Source organism: Mauremys reevesii, linkage group 1, assembly GCF_016161935.1.
Source record: "Mauremys reevesii isolate NIE-2019 linkage group 1, ASM1616193v1, whole genome shotgun sequence".
Lineage (NCBI taxonomy): Eukaryota > Metazoa > Chordata > Testudines > Geoemydidae > Mauremys > Mauremys reevesii.
Genome location: NC_052623.1, coordinates 22,105,242 through 22,129,778, shown reverse-complemented (window position 1 = coordinate 22,129,778; position 24,537 = coordinate 22,105,242). Strand labels below are relative to the sequence as shown.

At 42.7% G+C, this 24,537-nt stretch overlaps 1 protein-coding gene across 26 annotated transcripts in view; it reads left to right on the top strand.

Moving 5' to 3' along the window:
- Window positions 1-24,537, top strand: part of TENM4 (teneurin transmembrane protein 4) — a 766,066-nt gene that overhangs the window by 640,933 nt on the left and 100,596 nt on the right. For all 26 annotated transcript variants that reach the window (XM_039490391.1, XM_039490320.1, XM_039490356.1 and 23 more), the window contains one exon: window positions 6,742-6,958. In XM_039490391.1, the coding sequence (XP_039346325.1) occupies window positions 6,742-6,958 (217 nt within the window). The remainder of the gene's footprint in view (window positions 1-6,741; window positions 6,959-24,537) is intronic.

Here is a 24,537-nt window from a genome sequence, read left to right as displayed (position 1 = left end):
GGATACTGGGCTAGATGGACCTTTGGTCTGACCCAGGATGGCTGTTCTTATGCTTTTATGCTATAATACAAATAATATTGATTATTCTTTTGAGCCCATACATGTGTACTGGGCATTTCAAAGAAGGAAGTAAAGACTTAGTGCTGTTCTCAGAGAGTTTGGAATCTAACTTAGGACATAAACAGACAAAATAAAAATAGGGCAGGTGGGGAGGGAGGGGAAGGACAAAGGTTACAATAATAAGATGAGGTAGTTGCTCAGGAAGGAATGGCCCCCATGTCCATCTTTCTATTACATTTGTGTTGAGTTTTCTTTGACTCCTCACCGTTTTTGCAAGATCATTCTAGTATAGGGCAAGATGCTGCAACGTGTATACTGACTAGTGCTAGTAGGTGAAATTCAGCTCAGCACAGAGCTCCAGCACAAAACCTATTGGCTGCTTAAGTCCCATAGGTGTAAGCTTTGTGCTGGCCCTCTGCACAGGGGTGAATTTCTTTGGCCTGTGCTGTGCAGGAGGTCAGACTACATGATCATAATGGTTCCTTCTGGTCATAAAATGTATGAAGCTACGAAGCAGCAAGAATAATCAGCTGTGTTTACTCTGGCCGCAGATGTGCATCTGTTAAAATCTCCATCTCTTTGCTGTCCAAGTAATAAATCTGAAAACATTTCAGGGCAAATAATTATCATTGCAACAGATAACATCATGCTGTCATTCTAGGGAGTGACGGACAGACAGGAGTGCCTCTTACTCTTGTACAGGCAAAGGAAATGCTCCTTACTGCATTAGAAAGGCTAACAGATTTTTGTTGCTTAGTATGTTACAAAAGATTTTTCTTAGGCACTGCTCCCATTGAAGGTCTGCGGCAAAATTTCCATTGTCTTCAGTGGGAGCAGGATGGGGCCTTGGATGTATCATGTGTATTCTTCCAATATCAGGGTTCATCAGGAACTTGTACCCTCTTTCAGCATGAAAGACTCTGTTTTCTTGGTTGCTGGCTAGTATTAGAGGAGTCATGCTCCAAAATATTCAGTCTGTGTAAATACTGTTCTCTCCTCTCCCATGGCCTGTATGTTCCATCACAGTATTCCACATGCAGCACCCATCATAGTTTGCTTAAACACATAATAACACCTCTAGCTGAAGGTCATTTGCATTCTGCTTGTTGATGTTAGCATGACGGATTTTTGTTGCAGCATCCATAACTCTGTAGAAATGCTCCATTATTCAATCCTGGCAAGCTAAGACGCTGCCCATTAAATCACCCAACACAATTCTGGGGCCATGAAAAGTCACAACTAATTTGAAATTTTATTAGCTCCTAGCTGATCTTGTTTACTGCAGAAGCAGTCTCTCAAACCAGCCCTTTACCTCTGTATAAAACTCGGATCCTGGCATTGAATGCTGAAGCGGAGAGTCTTGGAAACGAATCACTGGGCTGCATGAGGCTTGAAAGGGGAAGCAGAGTCCTGCTGCTCCTGGGAGCACTTTACAGCCAGCAAACACTGAGGTGACCGAAAGAATTCAAGAGGAGGCCCACTGTTGCTTGCAATGAATTCCCCTGCGATGCACTTGTGGGTGTGAATGTGACACGTAGTTTTAGTACTGGGGAAAAAATACTTCACACTTATTTCATCAAAGTTGAGAAATAAATTGAAAAGTTTGCCTCTCCCTGTAAGCAACAATGCCCAACAGGCAGCTCATTTCCTAGAAGTTAATGACTAGCTTTGCGCCTCTGGCTCTTAATCCCGTCTCAGCAAGGAGGGCTTTGAGAGAAATCAGAGTCCAGATAGGGAAGCTCATAGGCGATGTTGTATAGCCACAAAGCATCTCTGTTTGCTCAACAGCCTAACCCTTCCAGAATGCTTAGGAGGGAGGGGCAGGGCATCAAAATCCAGGATTCTCCCGTCATGCGTATGCACGTCTTCCATCCAGCTAGCCATCAAGGAGGTCAATGTCCAGACTGGGAACTCCATGTTGTTGTTATAAACCACCCAAAACATTTTTTAAAAGGAAATTACTTGTGGCTTTGATTCTGTAAGTCTTCGCATGGTGAGCAGTAGGGAAAGCAAGGTGGCTGTGCTCCAGATAACCTGGAAGCTATCCCAGGGATGCAAACAAGGAACAGGGTTAGCATAGTCATCCGCACTGAACACGGTGACCTACATTTTCAGAAGTGACTAATGGTTTTGGGCACCTCGATTTATGGGTGCCCAGTTTGTAACACTTACAGGGGCCTCACTTTAAGAAAGTGCTGAGCCACCAACACCTGAAAATCTAACCTGTTTCAGGTGTCTTGAGTTTGGCATCCCGTCGCTGAGGCACCCAGAATCACTTGTCATTTTGAGACATCTTGCTCTGCAGAGTCCATGCCCCTTTTTGTGCGTGCTCCCTCACTCTCACCCAGGGTAAAGACTCGGTGGGGTGAGATGGAGAAAGGGGTGTATGCAGACACATGTGTTTAAGTGTCACCCCAGCGTCCTGGTGAGGCACTGAGGGGAGCACTCCCTTCTTTGTCACCTGTCTCCTTTCTAGACAGTAGTAGCTTGGTGGCCTAATTAATGCAGGGTCACGTGTATCTTTATTTGTAAGTCCCGATTCTCCCGTCGATGAAAGTTTGCACTGAATAGCTAAAACCAGCATGGCTGGAAGTTGAAGCTAGACAGACTCAAACTGGAAATAAGGCACACGTGCTTAACAGTGAAGTTGATTGTTCTGATTATTTGTATTGAGCCCCCAGTCATTATGCTAGGCTCTGCATAAAGACAATAAAAAGATGGTCCCTGCCCCCAAAGAGTGTATGGTCCAAGTAACCATTCGGAACAGCTTCCCAACAAGGTAGATCCTCCATCAACTGAAGTCTTTAAATCAATCCTGGATGGCTTTCTAAAAGATGTATTGTAGCTCAACTGCAAATTAACTGGGCTTAATGCAGGAATCAGTGGGTGAAATGATCTGGCCTGTGTTATTCAGAACATCGGGCTAGATGATTGTCACGGTCTCTTCTGGCCTTAAAGTTTCAGAATAACGCCAGCTGGATGCTTTGGAGCGGCCTCTTTCTCGGTACCAGGAAAGCAGAAGTCATGCTGCTGAGCAGATTGTCCCTCTGGCAATATAGCTCCTCCTTCATGTCTGCCCCTAGTTGAAGGGATTCATTGAAGGTAGAGAGTCAAGTGAAGACTCTTGTGGTTACTTTTGAAGCTGTTCCTCCAAGGGATGCACCATGTAGTGGATGTGGTAGAAAAATGTTGGTGTCACAATCTCCACAGGCTACAACTTTAATTACCTGATGGTAACCTTGCAACAACAGCACACGCCTTGTGGTTTGATTACTGTAATTCCCTGCACGTGGTTCAGGATCCAGCAACAAATTCACTTACTGATCTGTGCAACCCGGGGCATATTATGGCCACTGTGTATCCTGCCCCCTACATCAGTGGATTGACTTTAAATTGGGATCCTTGGTTTTTAAAGCCCATGGATCATATTTGAGACCTCTTCCTTGAGTCTCCCCCTGACAGATACTTATGCTCTTACACCATCCACCTGTTAGGAATTCTGTCATACCTCTCAGGTCAGTGTGCCTTTGCTGCAATAGACTGTAGGGTGCAGTACTCATTTCTGTCTCAGTCCATCATCCCACCTTTAAAAAAACACTTCCAGCTGTTGTATGTGTCAAAGGTGTTTTGGAGTATGACCCATCTGGCCTTGTCAATACCTTCTTCCCCGATTCTCTTTGCCTCTCTTTTCATACTGCACCCCTTCACTTGTTTTCATCTCTTTTGGATTATTGGAGCGTGGCTTTTATTGCATTTTAATTTGTTTTTATTCATCTGTGTAGCTCCTGAGCAACTTGCTTTGTGGGGAGGGCTTTTCATAAATGTCACTTTATCCTTACAACTTTGACAGGGAAAGTAAGAGCTCACAGGATGTGAGAAGACACAGCTGTATGCAATATCATTTATTTCTTCTTCCTGTTCACTGAAAGACACCACATTGATAACTGATGGGCTTTTTTACAGTAAAAAACAAACGCAAAAGATACTTGGATGGGTGGCTGAACATCGTTATTTATTATCTGGTTTGTAGTTTAACTCTTGCAGGTCTTTGGGACATCTCAGACACAAGCAGTCCTACATTTTCCAAGCTGAAAAAAGTTTAGCACTATAGCTTCCATTAAAGCCAATGAGAATTGAGTAGCTAAATCTGCATTCAATTCACAGAGAACTTAAGGGCTATAAGATGTCAGTGACAAGATCCTTTGGTGTAGTTATACCCAACTTAGAAAACACAGGACTGAAAAGTATTAGGAGAGAGGCTAATCTGTAGCCTGGTTCCCAGCATTCCTGCATCTGCGAGATAGTCTCCTGTATATCTGCTCCTGAAACATGCATCTGCAGCTTTCTGTGAAGACAGAAATTCCTTGCCATCTTACAATTTCAAATCCCAAACTGCAGCTCTCATGTCTGCAATAAAGACAGGGTAATGAAAAGGTATGGTACAGCAGGTTTGCCAGCCTCTCACTACAGTGTCTGCATCCTTAGAAAACATTATTAATGTGTGGGAGCAAATGACAAGGTGTCATCTCACTTGAAGCAGTAATCTCTACAGTAATGGGGTGGGTTTTTTTTTTTTAAAAAAAGCTAGATATAGATAGGCATATTAGAGCTACACCGTTCTTTATTTTTTAAACTGTGTCTCAGATTCCAACTGAGATTCAACCTTGCAAAATCATACTAGCCCAATCATCTGCTTCTTTTGATGGGCAGCTAAAATATAATTAGTACTTTTGTCATTATCATCAGTCATCATGAGACAAGGCAGATGGGCAGATTTTGTGTGTGAGCTGGTGCATTGTCATGACAATTTGGAAGGAGTTATAGAGAGAGAGATAAGTACCGACAGGAAGAGAGGTAATAGATTGGATTTTCAGAAGCACTCAGCGGTGGCCTAAATGTGCTCCCATTAATATCAATGGCAATTAGCCAATGCTGACCACTTTTTAAAACCTCTCTCTCACACACACACGCACGCACACACAATCAGCCAGATTCTGTTCCTAGTTACCCTGGTGTGAATTCGGAATAATTGTTTTAAGTCAGGGGAATGTCTCCTGATTTATGTCCGTGCATCTGGGCTCAGACCGTGACACAAGGTGTGTAGTGAAGGCAAGCTGATCTGGTTTATTTTGCAATAATTTCTTAGAAATTGAAAATATTCTGTCCTGCCACCTGAGGGACAGTTTTACTGTCCATGCACATTCAGTTTTTGCCTCTGTGCTGAGACTGCCTATAGGACACTAGCTATTGAGGGTGGTTTGGCTGATACTGATTGCTTCTAGGGGTTGGTCTGACAGCACCGTACATTTCACATAAGCCTCTGAGCAGCCATCACATGGTAACAGTTTTCATTCCCTATCAAACTGCCTTATTTGAACTGATGACTTAGAAGTGAAGGGCTCCATATCCCATTAACCAAGCCCCAAATGTCTAGTCCCTTAATCTGATTTAAGAGTCCATCTCCACTGCATGCTAACTACTTTTATTTTTGAACGTAATACTTCACCAAACCCCCACAGAGCTAGCGTGCTTTTTCTTTGCGTTTCCTTCCCTGTCGTTGTTTATTACCAAGATGTTTGTGATGAACTGTGGCATCACAGAACGTATTGGGGAAGAGAGGAAGAGTCTTGTGGAAAATAGATGCTTCTGTTTACACATATGGTTGCTTGGCAAACAACAATACTTAATTCTAGTAAAATATGCTTAGTAGGCTTTCCTCGTGCATGTGACTGCTAGGGCTATTTTTATCGCAAATTGAGTGCTGGTGAAAGGTACAGGATTGACAGCCGGGGAGCGTGAAGCCCTCTGTTGATCCAGAGAATAGGTACAGCACAAGCAGATGCTGAGCACACTTCCCCTCGCAGGCCCGCTTCATCCCTTTCCCCACCACTGAATCTTGCAGGGACCACTCCTTTAAGTTCAGCTTTCCAGCATGGAGCTTTAGCAGGTGGCTCCATTGATTTTAATGGAGCTATGGTGATTTGCACCAGTTAAGGATCTGGGCCTCAGTGCCTGCTTAGCCCTGAGTGTCTCTGCTGAGAATGGAACTGATGGCACGAGGGGTGGGGGTTGAGTTTACTGTTTAGATTCCTGTCGCTAGGGAACAGGCCTGAGGCACCAAACTCATTTCACATAAGCCAAGAACAGCCATCAGATGGTAACAACCTTCACTCGCTACCAGCCTGTCTGAATTTGACAGGGTGACCAGGAGAGAGGTGAAAAAATCTGTATCCTATTATCAATCCCCTGAGATTTTCTGTTCTCCTTCTTTAAAAAAAATCTGCTATCTTGAGCTTCATCTTTTCTATTCAAATAGCTTTTAAAACCACAAGCCATACCATGAGCTGGTGTAAATCTGTGTCACTCCATTGAAATCAGCAGAGCTTCAAAAAAGTCCACAAGCAGGGGATCTGGCCACTTGGGTGTGTCTCATGGTGCGGAGGGATAGCTCAGTGGTTTGAGCATTGGCCTGCTAAACCCAGGGTTGTGAGTTCAATCCTTGAGGGGGCCACTTAGGGATCTGGGGCAAAATCAGTACTTGGTCCTGCTAGTGAAGGCAGGGGGCTGGACTCAATGACTTTTCAGGGTCCCTTCCAGTTCTATGAGCTAGGTATATCTCCATATATTCTGTTTTATTTACCCTGTCACTGCTGCTCTCAAATCTCCCTTTCCTTTCTGCAGATGGCTTGGTGGACTGTATGGACCCAGATTGCTGCTTACAGCCTTTGTGCCATGTAAACCCACTGTGCCTGGGCTCCCCTGACCCACTGGATATCATACAGGAGACTCAAACCCCCACATCCCAACAGAACTTGCACTCTTTCTATGATCGAATCAAGTTCCTGATTGGCAAGGACAGCACACACGTCATCCCGGGAGAGAATCCATTCGATGGAGGGTAAGTGTTTGGGGGGATTTTAAACAAGAATTAAAGCTCAGGTTCCTATGTTCCCACTCAGAGGTGGAATGGGGAATTGTGTGCAATGAAATACTAATAAAGAACAGCGGAAAGATGCAGGAGACAAACACTGTGTCATTACTACCATCCCAAACGCCTGCCTATGGGAAATAGATATCTGAAGAATTTCATAACTAATATAAAGCTGCTGACGGTCCTCCCAGGGGTAAAGCACACACAGACAGAGAAACTAAAGAGACAGAGCCATTTTTCTGCCCTGTCAAATCCATACCCTCTCTGTTCAGCTTTTCATTATACTCTTTCCTCTGATGGTAAGACTTGGTTTCTCTGCTAATCTTTATAGAGTAGTGGAATTAATTGACCTAGTTCATTCTATGTCCATCTGTTTCCTTTATTAGTCAGCCCTTCTTGGGAAACCTTTTTATCTCCCATCTGACATTTATCCCAGGGTGTATCCCATGGGTCAGAATCCACCTGTGGGATTCTGAGACAGTGCACAGTTGGCCTCAGAATTAATTCAGAAGTGTGTTCCATGTAGACTATGTGCCCATGCCCCACCTTGGGTGCAAGTGGTTTTCCCACTTGGAATGTGCTCTCTAGCACCAAGGGTCCTTTGCAGTCACTTACTTAAGCTTCTGCTTGCTCTGCCACAGCGGCGCACTGGCAGGGAGCAGGAGAATAAGACACTTCCTTCCGGTGCAAATGGCCCAAGTTGCTTTTTTCACAAAGCAGCCAGTGAGTGAGTGCCACTAATCCAGCTTGGTCCGTGGTTTGGCTTCCCTTGTTCAAATGAATGTAGTTTTCCAAGAATGCTCTGCAGCAATGCCCTGAAAACAGCAATCCCAAGTTGACAGACTCTGCATCCCCTCCCATCTCAGTTACAGAGAGGAGGAGTTGTAACTAGAGTTACAGCCTCATGTTACCTATGACTATTAAAGGCCTTCAAAGAGCTTGAAAAGGTCCTGCAGCATAGAGAAGGCCTGATATTTCTCATGTGAAAAGTAAGGCAGAAAGTAGGTTGAAGTTTTTTTAATGCTGAGACATTCATCGTCATCATCATCATCAGAAGTAGGGAACAGCAAGAATCACGTCTGCAGTTCATGCCCCAAATCAGCAAAGTAACTTTAAGCACATGAATAGTTCTGTTGAAGTCATGGAGCGACTTCTGCTTACAGTAAAGCACATGCTTAAGTGCCTTGCTGAATTCTTGATAATTCAGTGATCATTCACTATGTTCTGAGTTCTGTCTTTCGGAAGCTATCATGGGAAGGGTCCTAGACATCTCTGATCAAATTTGGCAGTGTCAGAGTTTAAATTCAATCTAATTAATTATCCCTTTTGTTCAGCTTTCCCAGGGAAAGTAGCTGTGCCATGGAAATGCATTGGAATTGTAAACACCTAATTTGGCATGCTCATCGGGCCAATTCAATACTTGTAATTCCACAGCCACCCCAGGCCCTGTTGAAGCTGATCCAAGGTTATTCCATGGATCAGCTGACAAAAGGATATTGCCCTCGGTATCCCATGCGCACCACCCTCTGTGACTCACCATCTAGAATGGTCCTGGAAGCTGACCTCAGACGTGAGCCTGTTAAAAGTACATCAGTGTCAGTGAGTCTGCTTGATATGCCGTTGTCCATGATTTGCCTCTCTGCCTAGCCCAAGAAGGCTAACTACAGGCCTTTGGATTAAAGCCAAGCAATCATTATGTGGCAAACAATGTTATCTTTATTAGTCTTCACAAGACTGTACATTTTATAACTGGATACTAAACAGTGCAGACTCTTGCCTAAGTGTTAGTTTAGCAGATTCTTGACTGTCAGATACCAGGATTCTGAGTTATTGCAGTAAAAAGCATGTACCAGAACATGGAATAAATTGTACTAGAAATTTCATTTCCAAGATGATATTTTTGGGGTAGCATTTCTCAAGGCTGAGCTGTCAATCGCGAGCCTTATTATAGGGGAATCTGACGTCAGATCATGTATAACAACATTTTTTAAGGACAGGAAGATTTGTTATATGTAGATCCAACATTATGTCCATGTTTAATGAGCTTTCCCACTGACAACTGAAGAACTGTCGGATTCTACCATCCATATATTACAGTGCAATTTGTTTGTATTCTTTAAGAGCCTATTCTGCTTTCAGTAACAAGCAGATATTCCAGGAATTACTCATGTCACCCATTCATATAGTGGGTGAAGCTGCCCAATAATGTACTGATATGACGAGAGTGAAATTCATTCCTGTGCCCCAGTACAAGATCTGTGTTACAGCTTAAGTGCCACTTAAGTCCTTATAAACAGGGCTTAAATGGTTCATAGGCTCTGGGCTGGCTCTCTTCTCTGCTCAGGAGTGGATTTCACCTCCAAGTATTTAAATATCCTACTGTTGAAAGATGTGAGCTCAAAAGAGACATCTGCCACCCAAAAGGCTGAGGTTTCATACATCCCTGGCACGTAAAGCTCTTCCTTTGCTAGAACAGGGAATGCAAAGATTAAAATTAATGGGACAGGTTTCATAACTGATTATTTTTCGTTTATAACATTGGAACTAGTAAATTGGCCTTCCTGTTTAATCTACTTTCATCATGGAGAGCTCTGCAATTACATCAGTTATTTATGACATTTCGCTATTCTTTAAATATCAACACTGGGTGATTTTCAATAAATATGGCCTGCAGACATGCCACCTCCAGCTGCGATATCACACTGCACAAGTTAAACAGCCTTGATCTTAGCATAGAAGCTCTCTAGGGAAAACCCATGTGCTTCAGAAAGTGGTGTTAGTGGCTCAGTAGATGGGTACTACTTCTTCTGAGCAGGTGCCAGGCCAGTGCCCCAGCACAGTATCAGGGACGCTTGTGACACTGAGCTGCTGGAGGTGCTGTTATTCTGACGAGATGTAAAACTCGGGTCCTGAGCCCTTGCGGTCATTTAAGATCCCATGGCACTTTTCACAGGACGGGGGGATGTTCTGGACTAACAGGATACTCGCTATCCTGACGTTTTGGGGGCTGTTGCTGTGTGCCGTTTAAAGCTATCGCTTGTCACCCCAGAGGTGGCCACTCTTGAGCACTGCACTATCAGTAATGCCTACCCAGAGAAACTGGGTGTGGTCAGTAAAGTGCTCTGGGATCCACTCCACAGGGCTGATCGGGGGACACACATATGCACACCATTTATCATTAACATTCAGAAAACAGAACACAGATTCGTGTTGTTGAATCTTCCCCACTGCTTGTGTGGAGTGTGTGATAGGCAGATAATAATCTCGGTGCTATCGGTGAGACTGCTTGCAGAGGAAAGTAATGCTTGGCATGAGTCAGGGTGGTAGCATTTGTTCCTAAGCGATGACATATGTAGGTCCATCCCCTGGCCTGTCTTACCTGCCTGCACAATGTGGGTGGGGAGAGGGTGCAGCGAATCTGTCTACTGCACTGTAGGCAATTGGGGGGAGGGATAGCTCAGTGGTTTGAGCATTGGCCTGCTAAACACAGGGTTGTGAGCTCAGCTCTTGAGGTGAGGTAGGTAGGAAATCTGGAAAAAAATTGGTCCTGCTTAGAAAGGCAGGGGGGCTGGACTCATGACCCTTTCAGGTCCTTTCAGTTTCTAGGAGATTGGTATATCTCCAATTATTATCTTATCAGAATTCTGCCCCCTGTTTTACTTTCGGCACTATCCAGGTAACTCCCATTTCGGAGTAGGAGTTACTTGGCTCCTGCATGAGGGAGATTAGCACCCCTGGAGTGCAGAGCAGGGGGAATCGAACAGGGTTGGGAGTGGGTCAGAGCAGGGGTGGGTGTCCACTCAGCGGCCTTTAAACGTGTGCTGCAGTTGCTGTTTCTGTGTGCAGTCCATGCCTTCAGCGCCCAGGAGAAGGCATTCTGCCTGCCTGCTTTTCTCCTCCGTGGGGAGAATGCCTCCAGCCATTGTAGCTGGTGTGATGCCCCTCTGTGGCCCTCCCACTAATGCAGCAGCAGCTTCTAAAGCCACAATCTAGCCCTCACTGTCTATTTATTGCTTGAGTTTGTATGTAATGCTGTTGTTGGAAGGGAGGTGTTTATCATCCCTGGTGGAACCATATCAGCACAGTACGTTTGCATTTCCTACATGGCCTGTGTAGAAGTGGCAACAGAATGAAATATATGACAGAATACCTATACAATACATCCCCTGGGCTTTAGAGATGCGGCTTCGCTACCCTTTAGAAAGAACAGCAGTGCAGATCATCTAATGGAGTACAAATAAACGAATATCTCATGACAGCTAGCCTTTGAGTGAATTTATTATTGAATTACACTCTAGCTTTTTAAGAACAAGCTGAGCTGACAAGCCACCTCATCACCACAAAAGGGGGAGAAAAAAAGACAGTGATAAATTACCCTGATGGATAAAGGTAAAGACCGTGTCTTCTCCAAAATACCAGCAATTATATAGTATTCATGTCAGGGTTAAAAAAAAAAAACACTGCCCGTGTTGAAATGAGTGTTTATGATGATAAAGCAAATAGCTAAATTAAATTCTGAATGCACAGAATGTCTTTTTGCATCATTTTGATGAGCAGATAACAAGTACTCTTCTGCCACTTGATCATTCTTGTATTGATTTCAAAACCACTTACTTTTGCTGTTTGCTTTGTATCTTTAAGCCGTTCTTAGTTGTCCGTCACCATAAGGAGTAGCGCAAGATGCACGGATGTCAAGTTGTTGACTTTCAAGTGGGACACCTGATATCCTTGTTCTCTCTTGAGGGCCAGTGTCAGACAGTAGTCTAAATTCATGGCCCGCGGAGTCTCCTACGTCAAGTGTCAGCATAGGACTAAGCTACCTCTGGAAGCCAGGCATAGAACAGACTTTTTTCTATAGTGTGTTTTAAAAGAACTCAGAGTGTTTTGAAAGAGTATCTGCTTTTGACCCCCTGATGGATTATGACACAGCTATCATGTAAAGCCATGATACAGTGCTGTCAGTATAATTAACTTTCTGTGCATCCAGCGTAATTATATGGGCAACTGGAAACAAGGAAAAGACCTATGGAAAAGAACTCAGTGTTGTGTATGAGTGCCCTCGTGAAGATTGGCCTCTGGTACTAGCTACAGAGAGACTCTCTTCCCTCCCCCCCTAGAGCCAATACACAGGGAAGGAAGAAGGTCCAATGGTTTAAAATTCTGACTGGAAATCAGATTTCTTGGGTTCCCTTGCCAACTATGTTACTGATTCCTGATATAACCTGAGGCTAATCACGTCGCCTCTCTATGCCTCAGTTTCCCCATCTATTGAATGGGGATAACAACATGTACCTTCCCTAGAGGAGTGTTTGAGGCCAAGTTAGTAAATGGTTATAAAAGCGTGTTGAGTTCTTGGGATGGAAGGTACTGTATAAATGGAACTGTTTGGTATTTTATAATATATAGTGTGTATGGGTTTTTTTATTATTATTATTTTTTTTATTTTGCACAATCAAACCCTACCTCATCCGTTATCTAGAGCTAAAATCAATCAGCTGATCCTGGCCAGAGAGCAACAGAATGTGGAAGGGTTGGGGAGATAATACTGTCCAAGTCTCGTGGTTTAACCCTTTCAGCTCAGTTCTCGGGGATTTAAAATGTAGATCTGCATGGTGCTTTCATAGTACCTTTGGAAGGGGGCTTTTGTTTGCTTTCTCCATGTCTCCCTATGTCAGGTGATAGTCAGCTGCCCAGACAAACATATAGTCCTTGTCTTCACTGTTAAAAAAGGTGTATTTGGTGGGAAGGAGTGTGACTAACACAGGGGAGCTATCTTGAGGTAAAAGCACAGCGAAGAGAAGGCACTTTAGTTTTGCTATGAGGTAACTAGGCAAAGTTAGCCTGAGGAGGGGATTTACTTTACCTGGTGATAAAACGAACGTGCCTTGCCTTCACTGTGTTTTCACTATGGAATAGCTCCCAGGCGTTTGTTACCCTGCGGTAAAAAATGCATCTTTTATAGCACTCAGGCTAAAGCCTGATACAGAAGCCTGAAACTGAAGTGATTAATGCAGTCCCCAAGTTCATAATCTTGTGTTGTAATGGTATCTCCATACTGCCTTCTGTTGTTCTGGCTTTAATCTGAAATATTGTAGTTAGGCCTCTTTGCCTTTGGAAGAGCTTGATGTGGACACAAAACAAAGTGATGATGCAGCAATGCATCCACTAGCTGGCTTCTGCCTGAGGTCAATTTTACCATGTGCAGGAGACGGATGCAACAGAGAGGATTGTGAGGTTCTGTTGATAATTTCCCTGATTCAAGTTGTTCCAGCATGTGGCTTTGGATTGGCTCCAGGAGGCCCATGACTTGTCAGAATTGACTATGTTGGTCTGTAGTAGAATAGCACCCGTGTGATGGAACTAATGAAATACAGCCACCTCTTGGGTGAAACACGGAAGCTGTTAACAGAGCACAGCAACTCTTTATAGACCAGGGATCGGCAACCTTTGGCACGCGGCCCATCAGGGAAATCCGCCGGTGGGCCGGGACGGTTTGTTTACCTGCAGCATCTGCAGGTTCAGATGATCACAACTCCCATTGCCCATGGTTCGCTGTTCCAAGCCAATGGGGGCTGCGGGAAGCAGCAGCCAGCACATCCCTCGGCCCATGCTGCTTCCCGCAGCCTCCATTGGCCTGAAATGGCTACCGCGGCCACTGGGAGCTGCGATTGGCTGAATCTACGGGCGCTGCAGGTAAACAGACCATCCCGGCTTGCTAGCAGATTTCCCTGATGGGCCGCGTGCCAAAGGTTGCTGATCCCTGGTATAGACCATTTAGGACAGGGTTTGAAGAATACCTTATCTACTTGAACTGTATCATTATCATTAATAGGTTTGAATAAACCTTGATATAGATCTATTCAGTATATTTAGTGGAGGGTCATGGTGTATCTAATATGTTACATATTATTATTATTATTTTATTAATGATAATAATAATTTCCCATCCCTAGCCTTGAGATTAAGGAGACATCTTTATGTTTTCAGAAAATACAAGAGGTTTTTCCACCATCTCCTTGTCACCTTCCTTTATTGCTTTCTGCTTAAGTGGCCTCTTTAATAACTAAAGATCATGTTTTCTGAAACTGAAAAGAGCAAAAAAGAGGTCAGAAGGACCAAAATAGCTTCTTTTACTTTGGTAATATTCCTCTTAAGCAAAGATAGTGTGTACTTTTAAAAAATCCTCTCTCCTCTCCAGAGGACAATAAATGTATGTGCCTTTGACTTCAGCCTTCCTTTTGACTTAAAAATGTAGAGTATGGTGACATTTCATGCCATTGTGATTTTTAAATTTCAATATAACTAATTCTATGCCATAAGCTTCTGCAAATATACAGATAGTAGAAGGATTCGTGTACATGAAAACAGGGATGAAGTTCCAATCCTTTTGTAAGTTTCTTTCCACAACATTGATAAAACGATCCATACCATGATCTTTGCCCATTTGCAGATTCCTTAATTGAATGCAATGTTCATGGAGTCATCAGAAACAAATCCTGTGATATGGTGGACATATCCAGTCAGTAGAGAGTATTGGGATACAATTTGTAACCAAAGATTACAAAGTATTGGATACTTATTACCAATGATCCTTTGGTTATTCTCCTGGGGCTTCCTAATGGAAATGGTTATATTCAAAGATCTGAAGAATTAAGATCTCATCTGCTAGTAGCTGGTAGACTACTGATAGTCTTTCAACTTACATACCCAGCAAAATAAGTGTAGGACAAATAAATATCGGGTTACCATTTATTCAATACCCAAAGTATATTTGCCTGCAAAAATCTCCATACATCTGTCCAATTTTTTTAATATTAGTGCTTAATAGGTGTGCCTGGTTTGCTAAATATGAGTAGAGTCAGTAGTTCCATTCAATTTAATAAAATGGCCAGAAACATCATCTGGATGGTTTAAAGAGGCTCCCTCTGTTTTATGGTAATACCCTGCTAAATAAAAAGATTTGATTATTCACTGGCTCCGTAATGTTTCTCTGAACAAAAAGAAACCATGCTAACTGTTCTAATGATTGTCATTTTGTTTATGACATTTACATGGCAATGATTTTTAAAGCTGCTAAAACTTCCGTAAGAAATAAATAGCTTTAGTACAACCTCCTCCCATGAAAATCTGTGTACTTCCTTGATCTACTCTCTTCATAAGTCCCATAATTCAAAACTGTATTATTACAATGCTAGCAAACAGCCTGTAGATCGTTTAATAATCTTTTTTCTGCAATGCCCACAAGAAGTGAGCTAATTACATCATTAATGTTTAAACAATGTGTTCCTCCTTCTGTGGAAGTCCCATTTAGTCCTTCTATCACTGGATCTGTCTTGTGCAGACTGTGAGCAGGAACTGCCTTTAGTTTGTGTCTTGTACAGCATTGAGCACCTTGCCAGAGCTTTCTAAGAGCTTACTAATAACTGTCAGTAATACTAATTATAATATCTGTGAGATCAGGTAAGCAAATTCTTCCACAATTGGATTTCACATGCCTCATGAAACCTGGCATAAGAATAAGCATATAATTCATTTCTGAGATTTACTGCACTATAAAGTTGTTACTTCTCATAGAAATAATGTCTTGTAGAATCACATTTGTTAGGGTATGAAACAGGGCTGGCCTTACCATGAGGCAAACTGAGGTGGCCGCCTTGGGTGCCAGACTGTGGGGGGTGCCACTAGGACCCAGAGTGTAGAAAATTGTGTCTGCTGCTGGTGCATCTGTATTCTCTCTGCTCTAGATGCACAGAGATGGTGGAGTGCTGTGCTGGAGGAAGGAGGGCACAAGAGACATAACAGGCAGGCAGGAGAAAAGGTGAGAGGGAATAACAGAAAGCAGCAGGAGCTGCAGGGAGAGAGAGGAGGAGGAGTCTCTTATGTATCTCTCTATCACCCCCCCGGGAGCCTGGACTGATTAACACCAGCTTCTCAGGGAGCTTCCTGTTTCCTGCTGCTTCCCTGAACCCCCTTGAGGAGACCAAGCAGTCAACTGAAGTAGTAGGAGCCAGTTAGGCCCTTAAGATGCTAATATCTTCCCTCACTCAGGCCCTGTTACCAGCCTGCTTATTTGTCCCCTTCAATTGAGTGTTGAGAGCCACTATAGCGGGCACAGAACAGCAGTCATGAGTGGAAGAAGAAAACACCTCTCTGGGGCAGCATTCAGAAAAAGAAAGAACGCAAAGGAAGCTTTTCTATCTAAGCAGGAAAGAGCTCTGCTGAGATACATAGACACAAATGTTCACGGTGAGCCTTCTGGCCCCAATGAGGATGTGAGTGATGAGGAGATCCCTGATTTTCCCGTTAGAGTGCAGGTGACCTGGTAGCTACTGCAGCATCCATAGCTCCATCTCAAATGGATGTAACCATGCACATTCCTGAAGAAAAGTGTAGATCACAGAAGAGTGTGGTGGAGGCACAAGAAACAGCTGCTGCTGAGTTTAGTTCCTTAACTCTAGATGATCCAGGACTGTGGACCCACTTGAGCAGTAGCCTGAGGGACTTCCTTGTACTGCATGGGCCACAGCAAGTGAAAAACTTCATGCTCCCCAAAGACAATAAAAATAGAAGTTTCCATCCAACACATTACTGGCGTGAAATCCCTAATGGTGACAAAGTGGAGAGGCCATGGCTTATGTACTCAAAAACCCAGAATGCTGCATACTATTTTGGTTTCAAACTCTTCCAGTCTAATGTTCCAGCCACATTGGGTTCTATAGGAACAAAGGACTGGAAAAATCTGGCTAGAAATCTGGCATGCCATGGGAAGGCAGCAAATCACCAGAGAGCATTCCATAGATGGAAAGAGCTTGAGCTGAGACTAAGGTTAAAGGCCACCATAGATGATCAGCATCAAGAGAAGATTGCATCAGGCTCTCTTTACTGGCAAAATTTTCTAAAAAGGCTCGTTGCCATTGTGAGAATGCTTACTACCCAAAACCTAGCACTGCGTGGCACTTCAGATCAGCTGTATGTGCCAAACAATGGAGACTTCCTTAAAATTGTGGAGCTGATGGCTGAATTTGATGCTGTACTCCAGGAGCATCTAAGAAGAGTCACCACCCAGGAAATGTACAAATGTACACCCACCACTACCTTGGAAAACAGTTCAAAATGAGATCACACAGTTACTGGCAACAAAAGTCAAACAGAAGATTGTGGCAGATCTGAAGTCAGCAAGATATTACTCTGTTATTCTGGACTGCACACCTGACATCAGCCATACGGAACAAATGACTTTAATGGTGTGTTTTGTAACAACAACAGAACCTAGTGTAAATGTCCCTGCAATGGTGACTGTCAGAGAGCATTTTCTAGATTTTATTGACATTGATGATACTACAGGAGCTGGTATGACAAATGTGCTTCTTAAAAAGCTGGAAGATACGGGAATTGCGATAGCTGACATGTGAGGTCAAGGCTACAATAATGTGCCAACATGGGAGGAAAGAACAGAGAAGTGCAGGCCCAGATCTGAGAGTTAAACCCTTGAGCTTTTTTTGTCCCATGCAGTTCTCATTCATTGAACTTGGTGGTCAGTGATGCAGCATCAACTTCTAGTGAGGCTGCTGAATTTTTTAATATAAGGCACGGGATAATCCTATAAGAGACTCCAAACAACAGTTCAAAGTTGAATTCTTTAACCAGGTGCTAGATTGTGCAATACAGTTTCATGCAGCTCAAGGAACACAGCAGTATATTTCGGCTGTTGTATGATATTCCAAAACTCCTCACTATACCCGAAGAACTACAACAGCAATGCAGGGCACTAGAGACAGTGTTGACACATGATGACATGCGTGATATTGATGCGAGTGATTTAGGTGATGAACTTTGAAGATACATTTCAGCAGGATCAACTCCAAGGACTATTGTGGAATATATGTGCACAAATAAGATGACCACCCTCTTTCCAAATGCTTTTGTTGCTCCGCGCATACTTGGAGAACGCAGCTTCTCCAAGCTGAAGTTAATAAAAACACATCTGCGCTCCACAATGACACAGGAGAGGCTGGTCGGCCTTGCAGCCATCTCAATAGAGCATGAGCTGGCCCAGACTGTGGACCTTCAGGAAGCAGTTCAAATCTTTGCAACCCAAGAAGGCACGGAAAGCACCACTTTGATTATTCAAACAGATAAAAATGCAGTGTTTACTATGCAGACAAGAAAAGTTACATTTGCTGTTCAGACATTTGAAAGTTAAGTGTTACTTAAAATTTTTGAAAAAGGCATTTTAAGTTGTTAGTTCTCCTTTATTGGGGAAGAGCAGTATCATGAGAGGAGTAGAACACGAAGAAGGCAGAATTGAGACCTTCCAAAGTTTTGGCCCAAGCAAGGGGGTTTTGGCGGTGTCATTTGAGCTCCCCGCTTCAGGTGCCAAAATGTTGTGGGCCGGCCCTGGTATGAAATTACCCTAACCCTAAAAATAGCTTGCGCCATAAGAGCTACTGAAACCTCTGAAGGGCTAAGAACCTAAAGCCCTGATTATCTTTCCATTTACACAAGTGTAAATCAGGAGCAACTCCTCTTAGAGGTACACTGGAGTAAATGAGAGGAGAATCAGCTTTTAAGTCTTTTTTCATCTAGGGCATTATGGGAAGCAATGAATTCCACATAGACCTTACATCATACCATAACATAACTTTATTTTGTATAGCACTTTCTATGCAAAATGTGTCCGAAAGTACTTTTTCAGGGTTCAGTAGTAGAGTCAGAGTTAAATATTATATAATCGCTCAAGTCACTGCTAAGGCAACAGTCTTCTCTTAATTTCCTGTTTTGTGGAATACCTTTCCTGTATCCTGATGTCTCATCTTCTCTTCTTCTCATTACAAATCTCATCTGAAAAGTCATTTTTCCCTGGAAATGGTGATTTGATAAGGCAGAGCGATCCAAGATATTACAGATGGCAGGAGGAGCAGCCGAAGCATCTCCTTCCAACAGTGGCCAAATTGTTTGGCAGATCAGAGAGGAGGATGTGCTTCCAGAAGGAGAGAGAGCCTGGGTTTGTGAAATAGGACCAAGTCTAATAAGGGTTCTATAACCAATAAGGCAGTTTAGAACTAAATCCTGATATCAAAGTGGAGTTGTTCTGTGGAGGTATTTATGTGATCATGGGGTTTTTACAAGTGGGAAGTGTTTCCTCACATAATGTTATTTTGTTGCTAAACTGGCATGCACCAAAGGTGCCTTTTTAATTTTGGAGAAATACAGATATGAATAGCTTACTGGCAATATTGCCAGCAGAATGGTGGCCAATGGTGTTGGAGAATATCATTGTCTACTGACAGTGACTAATAACTACTCCTATAAAGTCTACAGTGCAAGTCTGCATTGAGCAGAATGATGGCAGAAATACATAATGCAAGGCTTGAAAAACTGGACACTTGCTAGCCAGGGAACTAAACCTACACAACAGAGGTAAATACAAAAGGATTTCAGGAGAGCTGGCATCTTCTCAAAGAGACAATATTAAAGTGCAACAGCAAACAATCCCAATGCAAAGGAAAGAAAAGAAGACTAACAACAGGCCAATGTGGCTACACTAGGAGCTCTTTAATGACCTAAAAATTAAAAAGGAATCATACAAAAAGGGGAAACATGGATAAATTACTAAGGATGTGTATAAAATAGCACAATCATGTAAGGACAAATACAGAAAAGCAAAACACAAAATGAATTACACCTAGCAAGGGACATAAAAGGCAGAAAGGTGAATTGTAACAAGATACTTAACACAATTAATATTACTAATGGGAAGGAACACAAGTCAAAATAGGGAAAGAGCAAGCTGAAGAATACTTAGGTAAGTTAGATGTATTCAAGTTGGCAGGGACTGATGACATTCATCCTAGAGTACTTCAGGAACTAGCTGAAGCAATCTCAGAACTGTTCATGATCATCTGTGAGAACTTTTGGAGGGTGGGTTATGTCCCAGAGGACTAAAGAATGGCAGACATGTTCTATCTTTAAAAGAGAGAAGCAAAGAGGACCTGGAAAATTGTAAACCAGTCAGCCTAACTTTGATACCTGGAAAGATACTGGAACAAATTATTAAACAATCAACTTATAAGCACCTGGAGGATAATAGGGTAACAAGTAATAGCTATCATGGATTTGTCGAGAACAAATGATGCCAACCCAAACTAATTCCCTTCTTTGACAGGGTTACTGGCCTAGTGCATGCAGGGAAGCTGTATATGTGATATATCTTGATTTTAGCAAGGCTTTTGACACATAGTCCCACATGACATGTTCATAAGCAAACTAAGGAAATGTGGTCTAGATTAAATTATTATAAAGTGGGTGCAAAACTAGTTGAAAGTCTGTACTCCAAAAATTATCAATATTTTGTGGTCAAAGAGGGGATGTGTTTAGTGGGGTCCTGCAGGGGTCTGGCTTGAGACCAATAGTATTCAATATTATGATTCATGACTTGGATAATGAAGTGGAGAGTATGCTCATAACATTTGCGGATGACACCCAGCTGCGTGAAGGACAGAATGAGAATTCAAAATGACCTTGATAAATTGGAGAATTGGTCTGAAATCACCAAGATGAAATTCAGTAAAGGTAAGTGCAAAGTACTTCACTTGGGAAGGAAAAATCTAATGCATAACTACAACATGGGGAATAACTGGTTAAGTCGTAGTGCTGCTGTACAGGATCTGAAGGTTCTAGTGGATCACAAATTGAATATGAGTCCACAAAGTGATTCAGTTGGAGAAAAAGCCATCATCACTCTGGGGTATATTAACAGGAGTGTCATATGTAAGGCAAGGGAGGTAATTGTCCTGCTCTACTTGTCACTGGTGATGCCTCAGCAGGAGTCCTCCTCTGATGATAGGACAAGAAGTAATTGGCCTGACCTGCAGGTAGGACAAGAAGGTGGGACTGAAGTAACTGGGCTAATCTTCAGCAAGGAAGATTAGGTTAGATATTAGGAAAATTGTTCCAACTATAAGGGTAGTTAACCTCTGGAATAGGCTTCCAAGGGAGGTTGTGGAATCCCCATCATTGGAGATTTCTAAGAACAGGTTAGACAGATACCTGTGAGGAGTGGTCTAAGTTTATTTGGTCCTGCCTCAGCACAGGGGGCCTGATTATATGACCTCTCACTGTCCCTTCCAGCCCTACATTTCTGATTCTATAAAAAAACAAGGTAGAGAGATGCCATGGTGATGGGCTTGATGTAAAAGCCCAAACAGAGTACACTGTGATTCTAGAGCTGTTATTGTACATCTTGGTGAATAAAAGCTTTATGGAGATGCCTCAGATACCAGCTTCATTATCTGTATTCCTAAAAGTATGCCAGCATTATACTGTTGTTTTTTCTCCAGTTTTCCTTAACCAGTTTAAGTAGTGGGCTTTGAATCTAACATTTTAATTAATTGCCTGCATTATTTCAGACTGTATATTTTTGTAAAATGAGTGACAAAATGTAGAGCATTTCTGCAAAATATTAACAATTAAAAAAACCAAACCCCTAAAAGAACATCACGCTTTCTTGATGCTCAAGTGATGGGGCATGTGTAGCTAACTTAGAGGCATAGGTTAAAAAAAGAGAACCGATCGAGTTTAGTTCCTGCAGACAGCTTAGATTTGACTTCCCTATGCTATGCTGGGTCGTTTTTGTTTTTTGCCTGGCACTCCTTTTCGCCTGTGTCTCCCACTCCATCAGCTCCTCAGGAAGTGGAGCTGTGGAAGCTGTCGCAGACTCTGTCTGTCAGTGCCACTTCAGCAAATCCCTGAGTGCACAGTTGGTCGGATGTCAACATGTTTAGGTCCTCCTCAGCCTGACACTGGCATTCTGGTGCTCCATTTATTGGCAAGGTTCTCTGCCTAGCCTAATTAATTTGTTTTGAATCCCAGCTGCCTGACATATGCCAAACTCTTCCAGGAACTCACTTGTGTTATACATAGCTGTGTGGGAGCCTTTCTGGATGGCTACTTTTTAATTTTAATTTTCCTAATCTTTCTTGTTTAACGTCTCAAGAACCTTTCGTTTCCATTTTCTTACCAAACTTCATGATTCGAGCGACATCCACAGGTTTGTTGAGTAGTTGTCAGCTGTTGACTTTCCCCGCTGCTAAAATAAACAGGAAGAGCCAGATTGTGGCTCACCCTGTGCAGGAAGAGAGTGTAAGGAGTCTTCTCCCTCATAGCTGGGAGGCCAGGGTCCAGGAACTGCACTAGGTTAGCACTGCCTTTGGCACTAGCTTCCAGGAGCAGAGTGGGACTATATGTTATACTGTATTCTGTGCTATAAATGAGCAAAAGGATGACAGCAGCAAGTGACCCAAGCCTACATCTGTAATGACTTGCTTTATTGGTAGGATTTTTCTCTGGCATTCATCACCAAGGTATCTGAGCACATCACAAACCAGTACCACAATACCATAGCAGTATAAGTACCTATGTCCAAGACAATAGAACATTACTCAATTTGTCCTCACAATGTCCCGGTATGGTAGAGCAGTGCTATTATTCCCATTTTACAGATAGGGAGCTGAGGCACAGAGACACTATGTGACATCTGTGGCAGAACTAGGAATAGAAGCTAGATCTCCTGATTTTGAAATGAGGGCTTTAACAACAGAAACGTCCTTCCTCTCGATTCGCTTTGTAGAGCTCTGGTGAATCCCCTTTTAGAACAGAATGTTCAGTTCTGGGCATCTCGGTACCAAAAATATGTCAAACGAAGTTGGAAGTAACTTATAGAAAAGTAACAACAACGAATATAGGGATTCTGAGTGGAGATTAAAAATATGTAATGCAAATAACATGGCCAAAACATGGCTGAGGGGGTGGGGAGGTCATATTAATCATCCAAATGTATCTGAAGCCTTTCAACTTCCAGGAAGAAAGGAGCTAGGGTTGTGATACAATGGATTGTGACTAGGAGTAATGGGGTAACACTGAATAGGAAAAATTAGCATGAACACCAGAAAATAATTCCTAATGGTGAAATCTATGAGTCTCATCCAATGCCTGTTTGAAGAAAATGAGAGTATTTCCATCAGTTTCAACAAGCACCAGATTAGACCATGTTAGACTATGGTAAAATTTCCCAAGGGAAGTCCTTCAGGAAAAGGAATGTCTTTATTTTGTCTACTGTACAATGCCAAGCATATTCCCAGCACTAAACAAATAATTATTAATAATAAAACTTTGGAAATCCCACTGCCTGAGGTGTTTAACATTAAACCAGACAAAGAGCTAGGAAACGTACTGTAGGGAGCAATCTTTCCTGCCATGAAGATGGATTCAATGTCCTAGTTGGGATTTTTCCTTTGATTTCTAGTATTTTATAACTGTTGGCATACTTGGATTTCCCCCCTCCCCCCCGCCCCAGCATGTAAATACAGGTCTTGCTAAAGAAAACGGGATGTGGAAGGGGAGAGTGAATGTGTCTCTACTTTTGATGGCACTAGGCCCTAGATCATACCCAGGGGGACAGGTGGACATTAACTTAATCTTCTAGTGATTACAAATTACTTCACAAAGCAATGGTCTAAAATTACTGTGTCTCAGACTTGCCATCTAGCAAGCCACATGGTAGCAATTCGGCAATGATTTAGTGTTCCCTAATTATAGGGAAACCTCTACAGAAAAATAAAAGACCAGAGGGGTTGGGAAAGACTAATTAAAAAAACAGACTGGAGAACTGGTTATTGTAAAACAAGGGATCTGCACAGCCACATGTAAACACAGTCTGAGAAAAAATAGTTCAGCCAGTAGATGAAATATGTTAATAATTCATTGGAAAGACAAGTCTACAGCAAAGAGACATTCAATTTTGCTCAACTGCAGAAAACATCTTCAGTGCTGGCCAAATTAGACGGATGGAATAAATCTTCCCTATTAACGTGAGAGATAATTTTATGTAAATATATTGGGAGACCTTCCGAGCAGGGCTGAGAGTCTTTGCAGTACCACTTAACGTGTTTGCAGTGTAATTGCATTTAGACCAAGGTCTTCTGAAGGAAATGGCTGACTAAATTAGCATTAACCAGGTTCCTGGGGGGCTGAGTGCATTGTGGGTAGTCGATTTTGCCTCCAGAAAGGACACGATGACACTGGAGAGGCCAGCTGCTTACAAAGCACAGCGTTAATTGTTTTTCCCAAATGGGGCAAATTTTATTAACTGGGGAAGTAGAAAATTTGAGGATCTGATCCGGCAAAGTCTGGGATTCAGTATCTTTCTCATCTCCATCCCACTTTAATTAAGTTCAGATATTTGTACACGCACTGCCCCAGCTTCTTTTTATGACTATGATTTGTGAAGGACTACCCTCTGGAAGTAAAGGAGTTATAGCCCTCATGGGGATCCCTGGGGGCCAGGTAGGCTTTCCTGAGTTACTTGTCTCTGAAGATGGGCTGACTTAGTCCAAATCGGCAAGCAAAGAAATATGGAACAAAGAAGTTGAGCATGACAACTTGAAGAGTTATTGAGAAAGGAAGAGGGTGGTCACTCGATGGAAGCTAGAAGTGCAGATGTGTTTGTTAGAGTTTCCCTTTTAGAGTGAGTTCTTTTGCATGTTTTT